Genomic DNA, 20,435 nt, shown 5'->3' with positions numbered 1-20,435 from the left:
GCCAACAAAGAAATACCCAGGCCCTTGGCAAGAAGTAAAAATGACCGAATTTAGAACGGAATATCTAATTATGGTATATACAATTCCAAGCTACTCCTCGTGTGTATATTTCGTATAAGAAATAAAAATACAGGAACTATAACTTATTGCTACACGTATCTAATTTATATGCAAGTAGTTTTTATTGTCTGTTTGTTATATTCTGTCTTGTGAAACATAATAATAATATAGTTACAACAAGTTATCATTACTTGGAATCACAATATAATGGACTTGGATTTCTATTTTTACTCTTTTTACTTTTGCTCTTTTTTATTACTTGATAAACGTTACTATATTGTTAATCACAAACACTGCAGTCTTGTAATATTTTAGAACATTTTAGCTTAGCCTTAGCTTTATTTTGGTGTGCAGTTCCTCTCACTTATGTATATGGAAATTGCACATCTACTTAATTATTATTCATACTGTTTCTTGTGTACATGACTCGGGTGGTACAGTGAACGTCACACTAAAAAGGAGCATTCTTCACTTTTCAACGATTATCAGATTGGAAGTGCGAATATTTTATATATTTATACATTAGACTGATTACTCTCTTCATACAATTCCCATCATCAATATCATTGCCATTATCTTCATACTAGTATTGTTATTGCTCTTATCTTCATACTGTTATTTTTGCTTCAGTTATGTTTCACTTTCCCTTATATTAGAGTTTTATTATATAAAAAAAATACTATTATCACATAATTGCATGATCATCTCCTATTATTATCTGTTTTAATGGACATTATAGTCCACCCCATTATCATCTATCAGATTATATACGGTTAAGGAGCCAGAATTAAGTACATTGTAGATTAGAAACGACAGAAAGATTACGCCCGAATGTTCTGACACTAAAGGAAAAAGTACGGCGAACGAATCAAACTGTTTATATTTCATTCCTCCTTCACTATTCATTATAGAACTCATTCTTGTTTCATTACTCTCTTTTGTTTACCATGTTATTTTTGGAATGATTTGCAACTGAAGTATTGATGTATCGTACGTGAAGGTCAGTCTTGCGAACGACGGGGAACAAATCGTGTTTATGGGCCGTTTGAGAACCGTTTACTTTTTTTCTTCACTTTCTTTTTAATAGAGAAAATTATGAAAGCATTGTATATTAGTCACTGAGGTGTTAGATTTTGGTTAACTCCATTAACCGGATTAATGATAATAGTATTAGTAGTATTAGCAGTAGTAGTAGTAGTACTAGTAATAGTAGTAGTTGTTGTTGCAGTGGTAATAATAATAATAATAATAATAATAATAATAATAATAATAATTATTATTATTATTATTATTATTATTATTATGATAGTAACTATTATTATTATGATAAGTAGTAATAGTACTATTACTATCATTATTATTACCATTACCTTATTATTATTACTATCAATATCATTATTTTTTTTCTTAAAACCCAGCTCTTTTTTTTTTTTTTTTTTTTTTTTAAGAATATGCTGTATGCGACAGTATATATGAGTAATCTGATTTCACCATCTACAAGTCCTTGAATATACATAATCCCGTGTGCATTAAGAATGGTTTAAGAAGTTTAACTTTCTGAGTGAACAGAGTCACGGAATTCAGATCGCTAAACTGCATATCATATGTGGTATTAACTTTATTTTTGATCTACCATGTTGACTTTGCTATCCTTAGAGTAATTTTAGAGGTTAATAGGGGCTAAATACACACGCGCACGTGCAAATATGTGTGTGTGTGTGTGTGTGTGTGTGTGTGTGTGTGTGTGTGTGTGTGTGTGTGTGTGTGTGTGTGTGTGTGTGTGTGTATAAGATGTGGATAATTCTATTTCTGTTACAGGATGTGGATAATTCTATTTCGGTTACCAGTGGACCACGTGGCTGTTTTCCACGTGGATCCAAATGTCACAAATAAGAACCACCCGCTCAGCGAGGGCGGAGGTCACATTTTATATCTGACCTCGTTTGACCGGGAGTTCGTGTGAAGCTACCGACGCGGTAGGGTCACCTCTCGCCTCCCTCCGGGAGAGTTCGTGTCAAGCGACCAGCGCGGTAGGTCAGCTCCGCCCTCTCTCCGGGCAGCTGACCGAGGCCTCCACGCGGCGCTTTTGACCCTTTAGACAAGTCGTAGCGTCGTCGTAGCGTGTGTTCACCCCTTTACGTGTGTTTTGCGTCCCTGCCAGCCACTGTACTAGAGTACGCATAGCCCGTTATAATCTGGTGGCAGGGTGGCGCTGCGTCCTTCCGGCTCGCAGCATGAACGCAAATCTCCGAAGAAAATCCGCTCGACCGCTTCAAGACATGGCTAAGAAAAAAAAAACACGTAAGTACACGTTTGGGCCCCTTTCTTATTTCTTTTCCCTTCTTCTCCCATACATGTGTTAAGCCGTTGTTTTTTGTTGGGTTAAAAGGTGCTAATGACAGCAAATGGCACGTTCTCCACTATTCTTCCACCTCAGATCGTATTTCCGTGCGATCGAGTATGTGATCAATAAACATGAATATCGTTCGTTAGTTAAGTAATTAATTATTTTCTCTCGTTTTTAGAGATTTATATTGTTTCATCTGCAACGAATTTAACGCGTTCGTGATTTTATCTTATCACGAATATCATTTCATTTTATCTCGTTCCTAACCCTCGCGCCCGACCTGACCTTCCCTTTTCTTCGCTTAGGGTCACTTTGGATTAGAAAAAGGTTAATTTCCTGTCTTGACCTGACCTCACTTCTCTTTTCCCGGTCGGTGGCGGCGTGGGTAAGGTCAGATGATCATTGTTACATTGCTTTTTGGTGACACGTTCTATCGGCGCTAGAGCGAAGCAGGTAACAAAATTGTATTATTTGGATATAAGCGTAGGATCTTCCCCCATATCATAGTGCCAAGATTGCCCGATATTGCCCCGGGGTTGCGTAAACGCCTAATAGATCTGCGCTCCGTCGTTCGAGAGTAAAGTTATTCGTTCGTTCGGCTCCCTTTGAGTCGGTGTGACCCGCGGTTACGTCCGTTAATTAATGTAGGACTAGGGTTTAAGCTAGAATCATTATTCGCTTATTAATCACACCTTTCTCCCCCCTCTTGAAGTCGCTTGCATGTTTTTGGGTACCCCCCAAGCGTTTTGTGTGATTCGTGAATTATATATCCTTCGGGAATTTTGCGAGCGCCCATTACAGATACGCAGAAGAGAGCAGGATATTATATTCCTGGCTCGAGTCCCCTTCAGTCATATACGGCATTTGGGTATAGGATCCCCCGTTATTGAGTTTTATTGAAGTCTGACGTGCAAAGCTAGACATGTACCTCGGCAGTTCAGATTTCTGACCCCGAGAAGATTTGCTTGATAAAAAATTGGCGAATATTTTTTCATGTCACCATTCATTCATGCGTACATTCTGTCGCATATCATCATATGTTGAATTCAACGTGGTAGTTGAAATAATCTTAAATAGCTGGCATTGCTAATTTACTTCAGTCTTGTTATAGCGAACGTTAATATTCGTGTTTGTGATTCATTCTCTGTGTGAGGTCACTCTCGCTTCCCTCTCATTAACGATAGCTGTCACTCACACACGCATACACACACACATTCAGCTCACTCACACACACAGGATAAAAGACACTGACCCTTTTCATTGTCTTAGTGCCGGCGTAAAGATTTATCTCTTTAGCCTGCAATTTTGTCTGTCGCTGTCTGTGTACAAGTTACATCTATTTCTTATCTGTGTGACGACTATGGTTCAAATAGATCTTCGCGGATCGCCGATGTCGTTCCCTTATCTACTCTCATATCTATCAGAGATGGTTGGTAGTTCAAATAGGTCTATGCGGACCGCTACTGACATCTCCCTCTTCTATTTTCTTCCTTACCTTTGTGAAAATAAAACACAAAATGAAAAAAAAAGACGAAAATAAGTTAAAAACCAACATTAAAAACCGTAAATTGTTATGAATAACCGGCTAGTGGTAACTACCACCCCATCTTCTCTGTTGCCTTTCTTTTTCTCTTACTCTGGCCCTTACGTGTATGATCTGGCTCCCCGACTTTATATTGCAGTCGGACCGACACGGCACCGAAGGAGGACCCTTAGGATGCTGTGAGAAGGACGTCATCGAAGATCGCCATAGGCCCACGGACCAAGATTTTCGTCAGAAAAGGTACCAGTCGCCCCAGAATGCTGTGCATAGGCGACGCCTGGCGGACGCCTGCAGATCCGGTCAACTCCAGGAGCTCGTAGCGCAGGTATAAGCCGCCCCGAGATGCCGCCCCTGCCCCGACGCCCGTAGATCCGGACGAAGATTACGAGGACGTGTGGACGCGAGAAGGACCTGGACGAGATCTGTGAGGACGTGTGGACGAGGACGCCGCCGAGTTAGGCCTGGGCCAGGACTACGAGGAGGTCAGGACGAATCCGAAGTCAAGGAGAACCTGTGCGAGACTTTCGAGGACGTGTGGATAATCGAGGACGAGCAGATTACACCAGGGACCAGGAGGATGAGGACAACATGGACGAGCAGCCACGAAGTTGAACCAGGACAACGCACGAGAACGAGACGACCAGCCAAGTTAGGTCACCCTTGAAGGCGCCTCGAGGGCGAGGCGCGAGTAGGTGGCCGAGCAATATAAGATGTGGATAATTCTATTTCTGTTACAGGATGTGGATAATTCTATTTCGGTTACCAGTGGACCACGTGGCTGTTTTCCACGTGGATCCAAATGTCACAAATAAGAACCACCCGCTCAGCGAGGGCGGAGGTCACATTTTATATCTGACCTCGTTTGACCGGGAGTTCGTGCTAAGCTATCACCGCGCTAAGGTCAGCCCTCGCCTCCCTCCAGGTGGGCTGACCGTGACCTCCGCGCGGCCCCATAACCCGTATAACTAAACATGTCGTGTTCTTATACTGCGTGGTGTCAACTCTCAGAAATAAAGAGTCAAGCCGTTAACAAGTATAACTACCCTCTGTTCACCATTGTACTAAAGATGATAGCCTTTTACAGTGTGTGTGTGTGTGTGTGTGTGTGTGTGTGTGTGTGTGTGTGTGTGTGTGTGTGTGTGTGTGTGTGTGTGTGTGTGTGTGTGTGTGTGTGTGTGTGTGTGTGTTACCTAGTTAATTCAGTACGGGAGAAGAGTTAAGCTCAGATGGTCCCGTCTGTTATATTTAGATTATAGTATAACTTTTTAAATTGATGCACATTTTTGGCACACACAACATTATTTGGAAGATTGTCCCATGTTTCAATAGTTCTGTTTGGGAAACCGAACTTCTTGACATCTTTCTTGCCTCTTTTTACTTTCAACTTTTTGCTGAGTTCAAAATTATAAAGTCATCTGTGCGTGTGTCCAGATTTATTGTTTCCTTCATATCTAGGTCTAAATTTCATTTCTTTGTGCACACACCGATGACCTGCACTTCTACAGAAAAGCAGTGAGACCGCCGCTCCTATTCTTCCTCGATAAGTTGGTATGTGGATACCACGAAGAATTAGTCACTGGCACTCTATGGAATGGCCTTGAGAGATGTTGAGGTCATTCTCCACAAAATGATTGTCACAGTTACGTCACAGATAGGACTGACCATGATAAATGCTGTTGGGAGCAGCATCAGGACAAAATAATTAGTTTCATTTTTTGCGAAAAGATTATGTGCTTAATGTTACAAAACGTTAATTGAATGAGTTCAATTTTATTAATTATTGATGAAGAACTGGTTTAATACCAATATATGTGATTTATTTGTTTTATAAAAATAGTCTCATTACAACATCGTAAGTATCCACCTAAAACTTCATACTAAATGGTATGAAGATTGATCAATCCAGACTGTTACATGCATTCATCTTGTATTCACAGTTTCATCCTTGTGTTTTTTTCCATGATTCCATGATTCTAGAGCAGATGAAGGCAGGATTGGTGCATCTTGACAATATACACGTACATGGATATTCCGTCTCGGCCTGAGCATAGTAGGCAAGGTCACATTTGCAGTTGGAGTCCATGAGGAGGAATGTGCTTGCACGGCGCATAGTACTCTTATTTGATAAATTGCTAATTCTCCAATGCATCACAGACCAACGTTTTCTCCTTATCTTTGTGACTTACGTTCTTACAATGCTTAACAGAACTTCGGTACTCTAATAGCTTCGGCAGCGTGAAGAATTGTCTTGCTTAGGTTAGGTTTTTATAATGCTAGAATTACAATATAATTAAGTATGCGATCGTTGCAGTAGGAAACTCAAAGGTCATTATTTGATATAACTTATATTTCCTTATGATCCCATTAATTTGCATGTTCAGATGGAATTTACTCTATTTCCAATTGTTGATTTACTAATGCAACTCTTATTTATTTATCTATTTAGTAGTTTACGCCCATGTACAATCATTATTTTCACTATCATCATGTATCAGTTCTTATATTTTCATTATTTGTATATTATTTTTGTTACCAACTGTACATAAAATCAAAGGTGATAGTGGTTTCTATCTGGATTATCTCAAGAACCAGGTATAATAAGGATGAAATAAGACTCAACAAAGTGCCATGTTGAGTGTGATGCATGGACAAGTGGTTCTCCCCCCCCCAAAAAAAAAAAAAAAAAAAAAAATCCAGAAAATGTATATTAATCCATCTGTTTCATGTGAAATAAACTACATCTCAGTGCTTTGTTTTATACAATGTCTGCTTTTACCTTTATCTTGAGAACAGACTTCTGTATGAAGCTTTCCCAATGTAAACACTGAACAAGCATGGCACTAATTATGATCATGCATAACATGAGAATAAACATTAAGAGCATCTTCCTGCTGGCAGTAATACAACTGCAGCTAGATGAGCAGGTTTAAAAGCAATTGCTAACAATCATAAAATACTAACATAATTACATCCAGCAGAACTGAATCCATAAGTATATCTTCTCTCCTGACTGGTTTAACATTATAGTTTTGTTGTTGAGTAAATGAAAAGGTTAAACCTATGTGTAGATTCTGGGGTAATGGTCATTATGGAAGTAGGATAAGGATGGAACTTTTGAGCATTCATTCAAACTGTTTATTAATACCCATTTCTGTAATGTACAGATAACGATTACAAGGATAAACTCCAATTTAAGAATTTTGTTTTCAACAGAAATATCAAATACAGCATATGTCAACAGTGAATACATTAAATATCAGCAAACATATTCTTGGAATAAGAAACCTACTAAAATAGGCCTTTATAATCCAACTGCGTATTAGGATAATGGCTGCATACAAATAGAAGTACAAAAATGACTAGTGCAAACACTATTACTTATGTGTACTGCTTTGAAGTTTAAACCCATATATACATATACTCTTTTATTTTAATGAAACAAAATTTTTCATCTCAGGACCCCTATTTTGAAAATGCTTGGATATACCTACAATAGATTTCATGATTTTTAAGTGTCATAAACAAGTAACAAAAATAATAATTATGCATAAAACTTAAAACAATGACCAATGTATAATTCCATGATTTTATTGAAGAGTTAAAAAAGTTCAAATTATTTCAAAGCATGGCTATAACTCAATTGTGCACGGGATACATGCTTATTTAAGGTCCTGTGCAGGCACCTAATGCACATATCACATCACTACATTTAAATATTTGCCGAAAATACACGTGACACCTTGTTCTATTAAGTTATGTTGCAATACCTCACAATCTGTGCACACAAGCAGTCAAAGCACTACAAAGTCTGCTTGGCAGTTGGACTGATGAGTGTTCTCTGTTACACAGTTATATAAACAATAAAGAAACTTAAGTGAACTTATTGTATTCAAAGACCCACTGTGCTAGGCATGTACACTAAACTTTGTTTACATATAGATGCTTCACAAGCATTTTAGTCACCAAGGTTTCACATACTAAGACTACCTATCTTAACTCTTTACACATTACTCTTATCATTGATATTATTATACCATCATTTACAATAATAATAATAATAATAGAAAAAATAAATAAATAAAAATAGAGGAATAGTTAGTTAGGAAGGTCTAGTAATTAATTCCTTGGTGATAAAATTATTCTGAAGCCATTGGTGTAAACAAAATTTGTGACGAAAACCAAAGTGACCAGTGCACTATACATGCACTCCTGGCTCTCCAGAAAATGTCACCTGGAAACACTTTTAGGGCATCATGATTCAAAAGCTATCTCAAATTTAGGGAGCATCATTGGGCCTCAAGCTATGCAAATTTGGTGTTTAAAAACAATAATCAAATGAGTGGACAGAGAAAAAAAAATTCAGTAATGTCACTAATCTGGCATCAGCTTCTTTAAAGCTGCACATTATTATGATACTATGACTAGGATCATTTAAAAATCCGTCATTGGACATGTAACCTCCCTTCCTCTGTTATCATACAGATAACACATTGTGTTTTAAAGCAATGCCAGTACCAACTCAGCCTTACTAAGGTTTTCTCCAGTAAAATTTTGTGTACATTTTTAGAAACAGCATCCCACTAAAGATACAGTTACATAAAAATAAATTTGTTCTTGTTTATCTTAGACATATATGAAAAACAAGAAATATCTTCAAATCTACCATACAGACCATTTTTGCATAAAAAAATAAATCCATATCAACATGTTTGGTTTCATTTCTAAAAAGGAGAAAACCAAAAACAATAATAAAAAAATTGATTTACTATAACATATAACAGGACTACCAATATTCTATACAGTGGATTGGTAAAAATAATGAAAACACAGAGCACCTCCTTTGAATTTTTTTTCTGCTTAGTTACTTCAAGCTTTATTAATTACCTTATAGACTTAATAAAGTAACATATAGTCCAGTTCCTTTTGGTAACTCTTTAATCAAAAAGAGAATCATAAACTTCATTTGCTAGAATATACCCAACTTTCTGAGAGACTCGTTTGCAGCCAGTGGTGGAGAAAAGGTTGTTCTCTGGAGGAAAATACATCATTTCATCTGCTACAAGTCTGCATAAACAGAAATGAGGATGTGTTACTATCATAATATTATGAAGTGATGCAACCAATAATTTTATGATGATAATTTCAGTGAAGGTATGAAGTAATAAGTCAGTAATTTGTATGAGACATCTAAGAATATGGAACAACTAAAATTTGGACAAGTGAAGATGTTTATCATAAAAAGGCAGACAGCAATGATGCAAGAACATTCATATTGTCTGAGCAGTGTCTGATAGCAATTGAGAGTTGTACTGAGAGTTGCACCATACACCATTACAATTTTGTACAGCTATTACATCAACAGTAATAGTAATATTAACAAATACTACAAAAAAAATTCGTGCTTATTATTGAATTATGCACTGTGTTATATTTTCTGTCATTCTACATAGTTCGTGCTCATGTATACAGTCCTATCTTGTACCCTCTTTACATTTTATAAACACAAAAGAGCATTACACTAGTAGAATGCACATGTCCTGATCACTGTCTTTTAGAATGTAGTGAGGCCAGTCTCATCAATCTTCAATCTTGAAAACTCTTAGACTGTTGTTAGATTAAAGAGAAATGAAAGAAAGAAAATTTATGGTACAGCCCATTATGTTTATTTAATGTTCAATGAATATACTAAAATCAGTTATTCTGTAGTACTGGCATTTTGCTTCAGATTATTCTGGGTTCATAGAATGTGTTTGACTTTTGAGGATGACAACATCTAATATATTGGTCATAACACAATTTTGTTTTTATAGAAGATATACAGGATTTATTATATGGGATTAGATATGGGTATTGCAAAGCTGGCTTTTGTGTATATGTCAACTTTAGTTGTTAATTATTCCACTATCGAAATGCATTAAGCAATTTCAAGACATTTGAAAACAGCATCTGAAAGAAAAAGAAAAAGAAGAGAAAGAGAAAGAGAAAGAGAGAGAGAGATAGGGATTAAGAGAAAGAGAGAGAGAGGATTAAGAGAAAGAGAGAGAGAGAAGGATTAAGAGAAAGAGAGAGAGAGAGAGAGAGAGAGAGAGAGAGAGAGAGAGAGAGAGAGAGAGAGAGAGAGAGAAAGAGAGAGGAGAAGAGGAGAGAGAGAAGAGAGAGAGAGAGAGAGAGAGAGAGGAGAGAGAGAGAGAGAGAGAGAGAGAGAGAGAGGAGAGAGGAGGAGAGAGAGAGGAGAGAGAGGAGAGAGAGAGAGAGAGAGAGAGAGAGAGAGAGAGAAGAGAGGGAGAGGAAAGAGGAGAGAAAGAGAGAGGAGGAGAAGAGAGAGAGAGAGAGAGAGAGAGGAAAGAGAGAGAGAGAGGGAGAGAGAGAGAGAGAGAGAGAGAGAAAAAAGAGAGAGAGAAAAGAGAGAGAGAGAGAGAGAGAGAGAGAGAGAGAGAGAGAGAGAGAGAGAGTGAGAGAGAGAGAGAGCCTCAGTCCAACATATTCCCTTTTTTTTTAGGTGGACTGGAGGAATCAACATGCTGCCAGAAAATACAAGTCCAAGAGGTCAAGGTATGACATTAAATCCCCAGGAACATGAGAATTTTAGTTTAGTTTTACTAGAAATATTGCAGAACTGATCAAGGTGTCAAGACTGTCATTAGTTGTTAATCAACTTATTCAACTGGACTCCACAGTAATTATGATATTGGTGTATTAGTAAAGAAGATTCAGCATTTATCAGTGGTATCAATATACCATCAAGATTTATGCTAAGGAGGAGGTAGAAAGAAAGAAAGAAAGAAAGAAAAAAATACAGAATAATATATAATAGACTAAAGCACATCAGTAACATTGAGTATATGAAACTTACTGTTTTATAGCTTTTGTTGGTGTATGTCCTCGCCTCTTTAAGTCATCTTCTGTACACAGCTCAATGTGGCGGCGTTCAAGAGGTAAGAAGGGCACATAGTGGTCCACAAGGCTATGTTGTATTAATTCACTCCGATGAAGACCACCTAAAAATGATAAATAGAGGAATAAATGGGAATGTGTGTGTTTATGTGTGTGTTTTATTAACTTTATCCATCTCATCAACAGTTAAATGTTTTTATAACATTACATATATTGGCATAGCTGGTGGATGGGGGGGGGGGGTCTCCCTTTATGCTTTGTATCTTGTAAACTTATTATCTAATTTTCATCAGATTATTTGGAAAATAAAAAGGTAAACAATTCAATCATGTGACAGACAACAAGAAGCTTCACAGACCCTGTTTCTCTGTAAGTTTTAGGAGCCTCATCCTTTTCTACCACAAGTGCCCCCCCCCCCCCCCCTCTTAAACTCCAGGCTATGTGCCTGATTATATGTATAAGATTTTACTTCTCAGGTTCTCCTTACTGGTGCATTAATTACTTTTCATAGTGCAAGTGATCACTTCATTTTATGAAATTAAATTAGTACAGTTTGGTAAATCTATTTTTCATACCTTTTTCATTGAAAGCTCCCTTCTCTATCAAGCTTTCCATGTCTTTCAAAGTAACGTCTTCACGCTTCACTCCATCACGCCACATCTTAAGCATAGTTCTTGTGATTTCTGGTCCACCAGTGTTACTCAAGAAAAGGAATATGGATTTTCTGATAGACAGAAAATGGGAAAACAAATAAGTTTGACAGTGTTCATAATCTATGACTCAAAAATAACTAAGGCAGCTTTAACCCAATCGGCACGTTTGGCAAGAATACATGCCATGCCCACTGTAACACAGGTTTATTTATTGTATTCACACATAGATGGCTCTACAAGTGCTTAGTCATCAAGGGGTCACTTATTAGTCCTACCTTTCTCACCTGTTTACCCTTTTCCTTGACTTTTGGAAAGGATCTTTTGCATTATTTCATTGTCTTAAATGTTAACAAGATTTTAATATTATTTTAATAATCATAACATCAATAACAATAATAACAGTATTGATATCAATTGTATTAAAAGGAAAAACGCATTTTCCCGCCAATTCAAGGAATGGGGAAATCAAGATCAGTCAGTAGGGCCTACTGATAGACTCCTTGGAGGCTGAGCACATGTGGAGCCATCTGTATGTAACAAAATTCACAAAAACCTACAAGGGACAGAACATAAATCCGGGGTGATTGGGTTAAATATACTTTATAAGTAACAGAGCATATTAGAAGTACCTCAATACTATTATCATTATAAACTTATAAAAATATTGGTTACAATTACACAAAAGTGAATATACCTGAAATCTACTCCATCAATGCTCTCATGGTAATCGATGAATGGCTTTACAGCATCTATCATCCCGAGAGGCATCTTGTCTATTTCATCAAAAATAAAGAGTGATCTCTCACAATGGCTTACATTTCCTCTTATCCAGTCCTGAAGGTGAAGCTGATAAAAGAATAGGAATTACATAATTGTTTCTCATACATTTAATCAAATATGATCTTTTGATTATTTTAATTCCTTACAAAATTATCACATATATGTTGAATTTATATTTCATTTTCATATTCATATCATTAAAACTATACAACCACTCTTAACCAACCTTATAGATGTCACTCTGTTGTTCATGAGGGAAGTGAACAGTACTAACAAAGAGGTGGACATAATTGCTTCTCATGCCCAGCTTATATATATTCTCTGCAATAAACCTTGCAACATAGTTCTTTCCTCCTCCTGTCCATCCATGAAAGCTCATCACCAAGGCCTATAAATTGAAGTATACCTTATGAATATTTATATACACAGTTCAGTTATCATTTATTTTTAAGACAAACTTAATGTAAACATTTGACAATACCTATTTATGCACATTTCTGTTAATTCTAATTTGTTTTGTCAATAATTGTAGTAATAGTGGTGGTCTACATTTTTATTGTTGTTATCATAAAATTTGCTAACTGTGAAATGAATGATAATTAGTGATATTGGTAAAATGCCCATCACAATCCTAATACCAACTAGGTAACTAAGCTAGTGGAGTGGAATGGGATTCTTTCATAACGATCTAGAGAATTTCATTAAATGAAGAGAGCAACTGATGAATGCTGAACCAAGATTCTGGAATATAACAATAGGTAAATAGCTGTGTTTATTTATGCAGTACATACAGAATTCAATATAAAAGAATATAGATAAAATAAAATAGGTCTTATGCAAATGTGCCATTAACATAAAATGTGCTATAAGGACAAACCGTCCAAATTAAATGTTGAGGTAGCTGATTCAGTTTCAAATGATTACATATTACCTCACCTTGCTTGGATTATCCTGGGAGAGATGGCCTTTCAGTGCTCTCATAACAACATCTTTCACCAGGTGCTGCCCGTAGAGATGGTGTTGAAAGTCTATAGCCAAAGCTGAAATTATCAATAGGTTTAGTTTAAACATCTGATTTCATCTTACATCACTTATGACAGGAACCCCCTGTGCTATACCAAACCATGTGTCAGGGTGTGCATAGAGTCAAGGGAAAAACTAAAAGTGGGGAAAACCTAAACTTACCCTGCTCTCTATGCTATGGGTAATGAGGCTAAGAAGAAGCTTTAAGCCAACTTTTAAGCAACATGATACTATTATTGGTCTTGTACAATTTAATGCAACATTTCTGAAAAGATCAGTTGTACATAAATAAAATACATGCCACTAAGTGTCAGTGACAATATATTTATATAAAAATCCATACTGGTATATCAGTTATTTGAAAATTATTTTGTACATTTAGAAACTTTATTAGCCCAATGCTGCTGGGAAAATGTTTTTTTTTTTTTTTTTTTTTTTTTTTTTTGGGGGGGGGGGGGGTGCTTAGTCACAAAGGACTCAATTAGTAGACCTTGTGACACTACCTGATTTTACCTTTCCTTGAAATGGTAGGGGATAATATATATATATATATATATATATATATATATATATATATATATATATATATATATATATATATTTTTTTTTTTTTTTTTTTTTTTTTTTCTTTTTTTCTTTTTTTTCTTAACTAATACTATGAATATCGATGGTATTATTTTTATTACAGACATTATAAGTACTATAATGTTATAAACATTAGTAACAGCAAAATAAGATAACATAAAATATTTTCATAAATCAATGAGACCGACAGTACTTGTAATTGGCTCATTGGTGACTTAGTACAGGTGTAGCCATCTCACAGTTGGCATGGCATATACATACATGCCATGCCCGGTGGTATTGGGTTTAATCCTTATACTCCTGGAAGTTATAGCTCTTTTTACTAAACAGCATCTTCATAGTACAGAGTACAGAACATAAATTTTCTGTAAACCTTGGCACAAGGCCTATGGTATACTTTTGCTATATCATCAGAAATTACATCAGGAAATAAAATTCAATAATAATCCTCCAATCCCAATTATACACCTACTGAATTCATGGAGCTGTATCAGCTACAACAGTATATACCTAAACTATTGCCGTTTTACAAAGCTAGATTTTCTGCCACTTCCTGGAATGCCTAACAAAGATAATGGTATTGGCCAGAGCCCCAAAAGTATAAAGACAAAGCAATCATATGATCCTGTCTATCAACAGTGTATCCATTTCATGAATGTTTGATTTTCAGTATCTCTGACACCTCAGGAGATAAACACCTTGGAATGATACCTCAACTTATAATGTATATAATTTGTGTGGTTAACTTAAATCTTAACTAATAATTCTGGTTCCAACAGAAATTCATATACAAATATAAACATGTAAACTACAATATGAAAACTTGCAATGGTTTGTTTCCTTTTTGTAGATGGTACTTTTCCTAAACAAATCTTTAATACAGCTACCTAACATAAGAGGTCAATTTCATTCCAGAAAATAAAACTAATAATTCTTTACAAAACTCAATGTTACTGGTATAATCAAGTCAGTTGAAAAAATAGCCAATATCTAAGACAACTAATTCTAAAATATTTATTTTATCCTATTAGCACTGAGTACTTGTATTGACCACTGTTTGTTGTGTGAATTTTGTTTACACTGCAAGCGCTACACTATTTTCTTGTAAAGATCATAATTACTTAGTTAATTACCAAGGAACATTTATTTTTCATGTAATAGTACTTGACCACATCAGTCTGGTGACACTCTCTTACTTGTTCATACTTTATCTAAATTCTCTTTCAAGAATGTATCAAATGCTATTGGAATAAATATATGGTGGAATGGGTAATGAAACACTTATATTCCACCACTTTAATAGTATGATAATTCTATGGCTCACTATTTACACTGATAGAGATCCTTGAGCTATTACTGAGTGAGCGAGAGCAAATGGCTTCTCGCTTGCTCTTATATATGAGTTCTATGCTGAATAATGTAGTTTATCAGTCTCTCAAAGTCCCTTAAATTTCACACTTGATCATGCCCACTTATAAAGATAATATCTATATATGTCAAATAAAAATATATGAGTATCAGAAATAGCAAAATATGTAACCATGTATTATTTATGAATATCATAAAAAAGATATACTTCACTATCATAAAATGATTAACATTACTATTTACTACAATGCCCATGATATGGAAGGAGCCTATGACTGTCTATTTGTTTGTTATGTTGGTCTATGGAATATTTGTTTTTGAGTCCCTGTGATAACACAGGAATCTATGCACCCCATTACCAAGGAGTCAATTAGTAAGTTGTACGTGACCTCACCTGATTTCTCCATTCTTTGAATTCTCAGAATGTTTTTTTTCTAATGCTTTTGATATTGATAATGCTACTATCATTAATGCTGCTATGACTATTTTAGTGATATCAATATACTAATGGCAAGAACACAAATAATATGAACCTTCCTAAAAATCAAGGGAAAGGGTAAAAAGGTGAGATAGGTTGGACTAGTAATTGACAACTTCAATCACCCCTAAAACCAACACTATATCTGATCTGCACTGATCAAAAATTACTATGGATGGTCAACAGATAAGGTATGTACTCTGACAATACTGGAGACCTTGATACTGGTAAACTATAGCTCGAAATATAATTTACTTAATAAATTCAACACTGCAACATTATAGGAACAATACCAGGCAATTAATTCAACACATTGAAGTAAAATTTGGGGAGTAAAAAAAATCCCCTTAACTTGACTTCCTGCACTCTGACATTAAACCATAACAGCTCCTTAGGTTTCCCTTTACTTGTACCATTCAACCTGATCTGTTCTCCAGGCTCTCCCTTACCTGTGGCATTAAATTTGACCCAATCAGCCCTTGGATCGCAGCACTCGTAGAAGTGACAGCCCAGCTTGTTGAGTCCCGCGTACAAGGCAGCTCCGGCGGCTGCTGCAGCTGAAAACCCGAATGTAAAGCCAATTCCATCACACTGGAGGGTGTTGAGGAGTATGATACTGCAGACAAAGAACCAGTGTAATTGCGGCTTCATCTTGGCTGCGGATAAGATTCGAGTTACATGCTACTGTTTTCAAGTTTACGTCTTCGGCACCACATTCTATGTTGTCGTCAGTAGATACGGGTTGTGCATCGGATTTATACAGTGAATGTATGTTCGTATTTGATCTTATTCATACATTAAATCAAGCCAGTGGAGCAAAGAATTTTATCCTAAGTTGTTGATAAATACATAAATACTTTATAAATAAAGTGAATGAATCGTTGTCCATTACACAAGCCGTAAAAAGCATATAAACAAGGCGAACGAATGAAAATACAAACGAATTCTTTGCTATTATATTGATTGATATGCCTATTTATCAATGAGGCTCTAAAATCTTCTTTAGCATCAGGCTCTTTTATATATATCAAGTAATGGAAACTCATACCCTTCCATCGTTATCAATTATGAATCATAGAGGCGATTTACCATTTAGATAACTGGTCGATTTCTCATTGGTCAGTTGAGAGGGATTTGCCTCACCTATAGCACGTCTTATTACGAATATGCGATCAGCTCAGACACGCAATTAAATCAAATAAAAAGTATTTTATTTATGGGTATATGTGTTTTTACAAACAACATCAATAAAATAAAATATCCCTAATACAATGTTTTGAAATAATTGTCATATACAACCTATCTTCATAGGTGTAGCATATATATATATATATATATATATATATATATATATATATATATATATATATATATATATATATATACATATATATATATATATATATATATATATATATATATATATATATATATATATATCTGTGTGTGTGTGTGTGTGTGTGTGTGTACACACACACACACACACACACACACACACACAATGTTTGGAGTGTATAGAGGCGCCCTCCCTATTACATTATTCTTGTTTAAACAAAACAAATAATACGAATAGAGAGAAAAAAAATCTTCAGTATTAACAGTTCACTACGGAACTTTAACTATATATAACTTTCATTTGTGATGCATATAATATTCCACTAGATACAGTATGAATATGATAAAAATGAGAGTAAAGTTTATAGATATACAAGCTATTCATTCGATGTATCATTGTCATTTAACTGTAAACATATCTACTTTAAATCACACGAGAGGGATCACATACAATTTTGGAAGATTGTGTTGTAACCCCCTCCCCCGAAAAAAGAAGGTAGAGGTCCCACAGTTGGAAACAGCGGCCCTTGGCGATCACACACACACACACACACACACACACACACACACACATATATATATATATATATATATATATATATATATATATATATATATATATATATATCAGATATATATATATATATATATATATATATCAGATATATATATATATATATATATATATCAGATATATATATATATATATATATATATATATATATATATATATATATATCAGAATGCCGGAGAATGTTCTAATGACATACTATAAGCCCGCGTTTTACTGTATTCTTTTGAAAAATCTTAAATGTGGGTTTTAAGACACTTCTAACAGTAGATTATTTTTACTGGTGTTTAGAGCTGAAAAAAACATCAGCCTTTGTTAATGATGATAGTTACTATAAGCATTGCAACTCAAACAAAACATACATATTATGATTAGATTTTCATCTCATTGCAATATATAGTTATATATCACTAACACGCTGTGGTCAGTTTAGATCTAACGTTTATATTACATATTTTAACATGGTGAATGGACAAACTAATAAACCGTATTGTAATAGTATTATGAAAAAATCACAAGAAAGAAGTAATTTTGGTGTTTAATGAATGTAGCAAACTCTTGAATACTTGTTATTGTCTAGTCGTAGAACGACCTTATTGCATTCACGGAATAATGCGATTTGAGTATGCCATGTCATAGGAAAATAAGGTAATTTGCCCTAAATGTAATGAGTGGTAGGGGAAAAACAATTTCCCTTGAATGAATTCGTGGTCTACGGAAATTTATTAACACTTCTAATCATTGGAAACATCATAAATTTATTTTCTACAATGGCAAAACAAAATTACTCATATATCAAACATAAGGACAAGTTACTATATGACCTTAGGCGATACAAAAGAAGGAAAGAAAAAGGTCATAGCGAACAAGACCAGGCATGCGTGATGGCCCGGCAGTCAGTATTGTTTATTTCGAAGTGACGCAGCCGCGGAACCCAGGCATCCGCCAAGACCTGCTGGCCCGTATCCTATAACACTCGAATGTCTGTCATGTCGTCCTTTACGATGCTTGGCGCCGGGGTACGGTTGAAAAGGGGTTCGGTAACAAGAGGGGGAGTCAGAGAGAATGAAGAAAACGGAATGAATGCGTGTATAAAGAACGGGCGAGAGTTGGGAGAAGAAAGGATATGGGAGAGAATGATATTAGTTATTAAAACGGTTACTGGCAATATTGATAAGGAGGGAAGATGGACAAAGGGATTCTTAGGTTTACATAGTTTATAAGGAGAACAACCTTGCAGGTAAAAAAAAGGGGTGGGTGGGTGGGAGGACTGAGGGAAACGCTTCACGGACAGCCTGTATAAGGGATACTTAATTCTGTATGAACAAATCTATATATCTGTCTTCCTGTGATGTTCCTATACTCATCAGTCAATATCTTTTATATCTTATGTGTTGTATAAAATTGAGTATTTAGTAAAGTGAAGAAAAAGTAATTTATACAGTCATGTGGCTGTACAGAAGTAAGATAATATAGGAGGCAATGGTTATGCCAGCAATAAATAGGCAATTCACAGACTGGAAATTTGCAACTGATGATGATGATGGATTGCAAAAGACAGTGAGGCGAAACAACTGTTAGGTGCTGCAGCATCTTCTGATAAGGACACGGATAGAATCGAAACATGTTTTTGACCATGTGTTGTCTCTTGTTGGAAGTGCTGAAGGTAAAAAATAATTGCGACTGGCAGTTATTTGATATAAAGGTGAAGGGTTTCTTGGCAATAAAACAGGACAAAACATATGCTCGGGACCCAGCTCGTGACATCATCTCAATCTTTTAAAAGTTACATATCTATACCATAAAAAACAAAACGAAAACAAGGTAAAAAAGTAAAATCTTAGCTAATACATTACAGTATCTGTTTTAAAACCGAGTAAAAAAATATAATGCGTGTATATGCACTTCACACAGAATGGATGAACATTACCCCCCCAAACCTTATGGATAGGTTTCAGGGAAAAGGAGGTTGAAGCATTCACTACTTGATAATGTTTTCTTTTTCCTAAAACGCGGGTGACCTACATGTGTGGTCAGAGAAAATGTAAGATATGCACTACATTAACTATGCGGTTGATAAAGAGAACAGGCGACAGAGAGAGAGAGAGAGAGAGAGAGAGAGAGAGAGAGAGAGAGAGAGAGAGAGAGAGAGAGAGAGAGAGAGAGAGAGAGAGAGAGAGAGAGATTTACTATTGCCAATGCTTGTTAACAGAAAGCAGTGAATGTGGAATGAAATAAAATGTAATAAATGTACAATATGACACTTAGCTTTACTGTACCTATTTTATCACGTCTGATGCATCACTTCCATACATGTTTATGATTGGCATGCCTTAACGTAGTAGGGGGAATCGATGACCACGCCCGTTGTTAAGGAACTTAGAGTAAACGAGATAACTGTTTGCAGTCCTGAAAGAGAGCTAAAGATATAAATTAAAGTAAAGTATTGGGGGAGGGGCAATGACACCAAGACAGGGTTGGGGGAGCTTGGCGGTTACTTGGGAACAGTTCAGAGCTAGGCTGTCACTCCCTGTGGACATTGGTCACTCTCTCTTCACAACTCCAGCCGCTCCTTTGAAAAGTGGATTCAGAATATTCCTTCAGTGACACTGGAAGGAACATTCCTTTGCACCAAGGTCTCCTATATAGATTTTTTGCAATATTTGGCTACGTGATTGTCGTTGTGGCATATGACAAGATACCATTGTAAAATCGTGTCAACTTCAAAGTGCCTGCTGAGGTAGTATGTCCTTTCGTCATACAATGATGGTTCTATTCAGGACGAATCTACTTTTGTA

At 35.8% G+C, this 20,435-nt stretch overlaps 1 protein-coding gene across 1 annotated transcript; it reads right to left on the bottom strand.

Moving 5' to 3' along the window:
- Nucleotides 1-7,070: 7,070 nt before the first annotated feature.
- On the bottom strand, nt 7,071-16,472 carry LOC119580163 (torsin-1A-like). Its single transcript, XM_037928134.1, has 7 exons — nt 16,181-16,472; nt 13,214-13,317; nt 12,504-12,665; nt 12,192-12,343; nt 11,420-11,568; nt 10,804-10,948; nt 7,071-9,014 (listed from the first exon to the last, which is right to left on the bottom strand). Exons 1-7 carry the CDS (start codon nt 16,380-16,382, stop codon nt 8,885-8,887), a joined length of 1,044 nt encoding a protein of 347 aa, XP_037784062.1. The 5' UTR covers nt 16,383-16,472; the 3' UTR covers nt 7,071-8,884.
- Nucleotides 16,473-20,435: the final 3,963 nt, after the last annotated feature.

Source organism: Penaeus monodon, chromosome 13 (genome assembly GCF_015228065.2).
Source record: "Penaeus monodon isolate SGIC_2016 chromosome 13, NSTDA_Pmon_1, whole genome shotgun sequence".
In the NCBI taxonomy this organism is placed as follows: Eukaryota; Metazoa; Arthropoda; class Malacostraca; order Decapoda; family Penaeidae; genus Penaeus; species Penaeus monodon.
The sequence above is the reverse complement of the archived record's forward strand: the minus strand, read 5'-3'. Positions and strand labels throughout refer to the sequence as shown.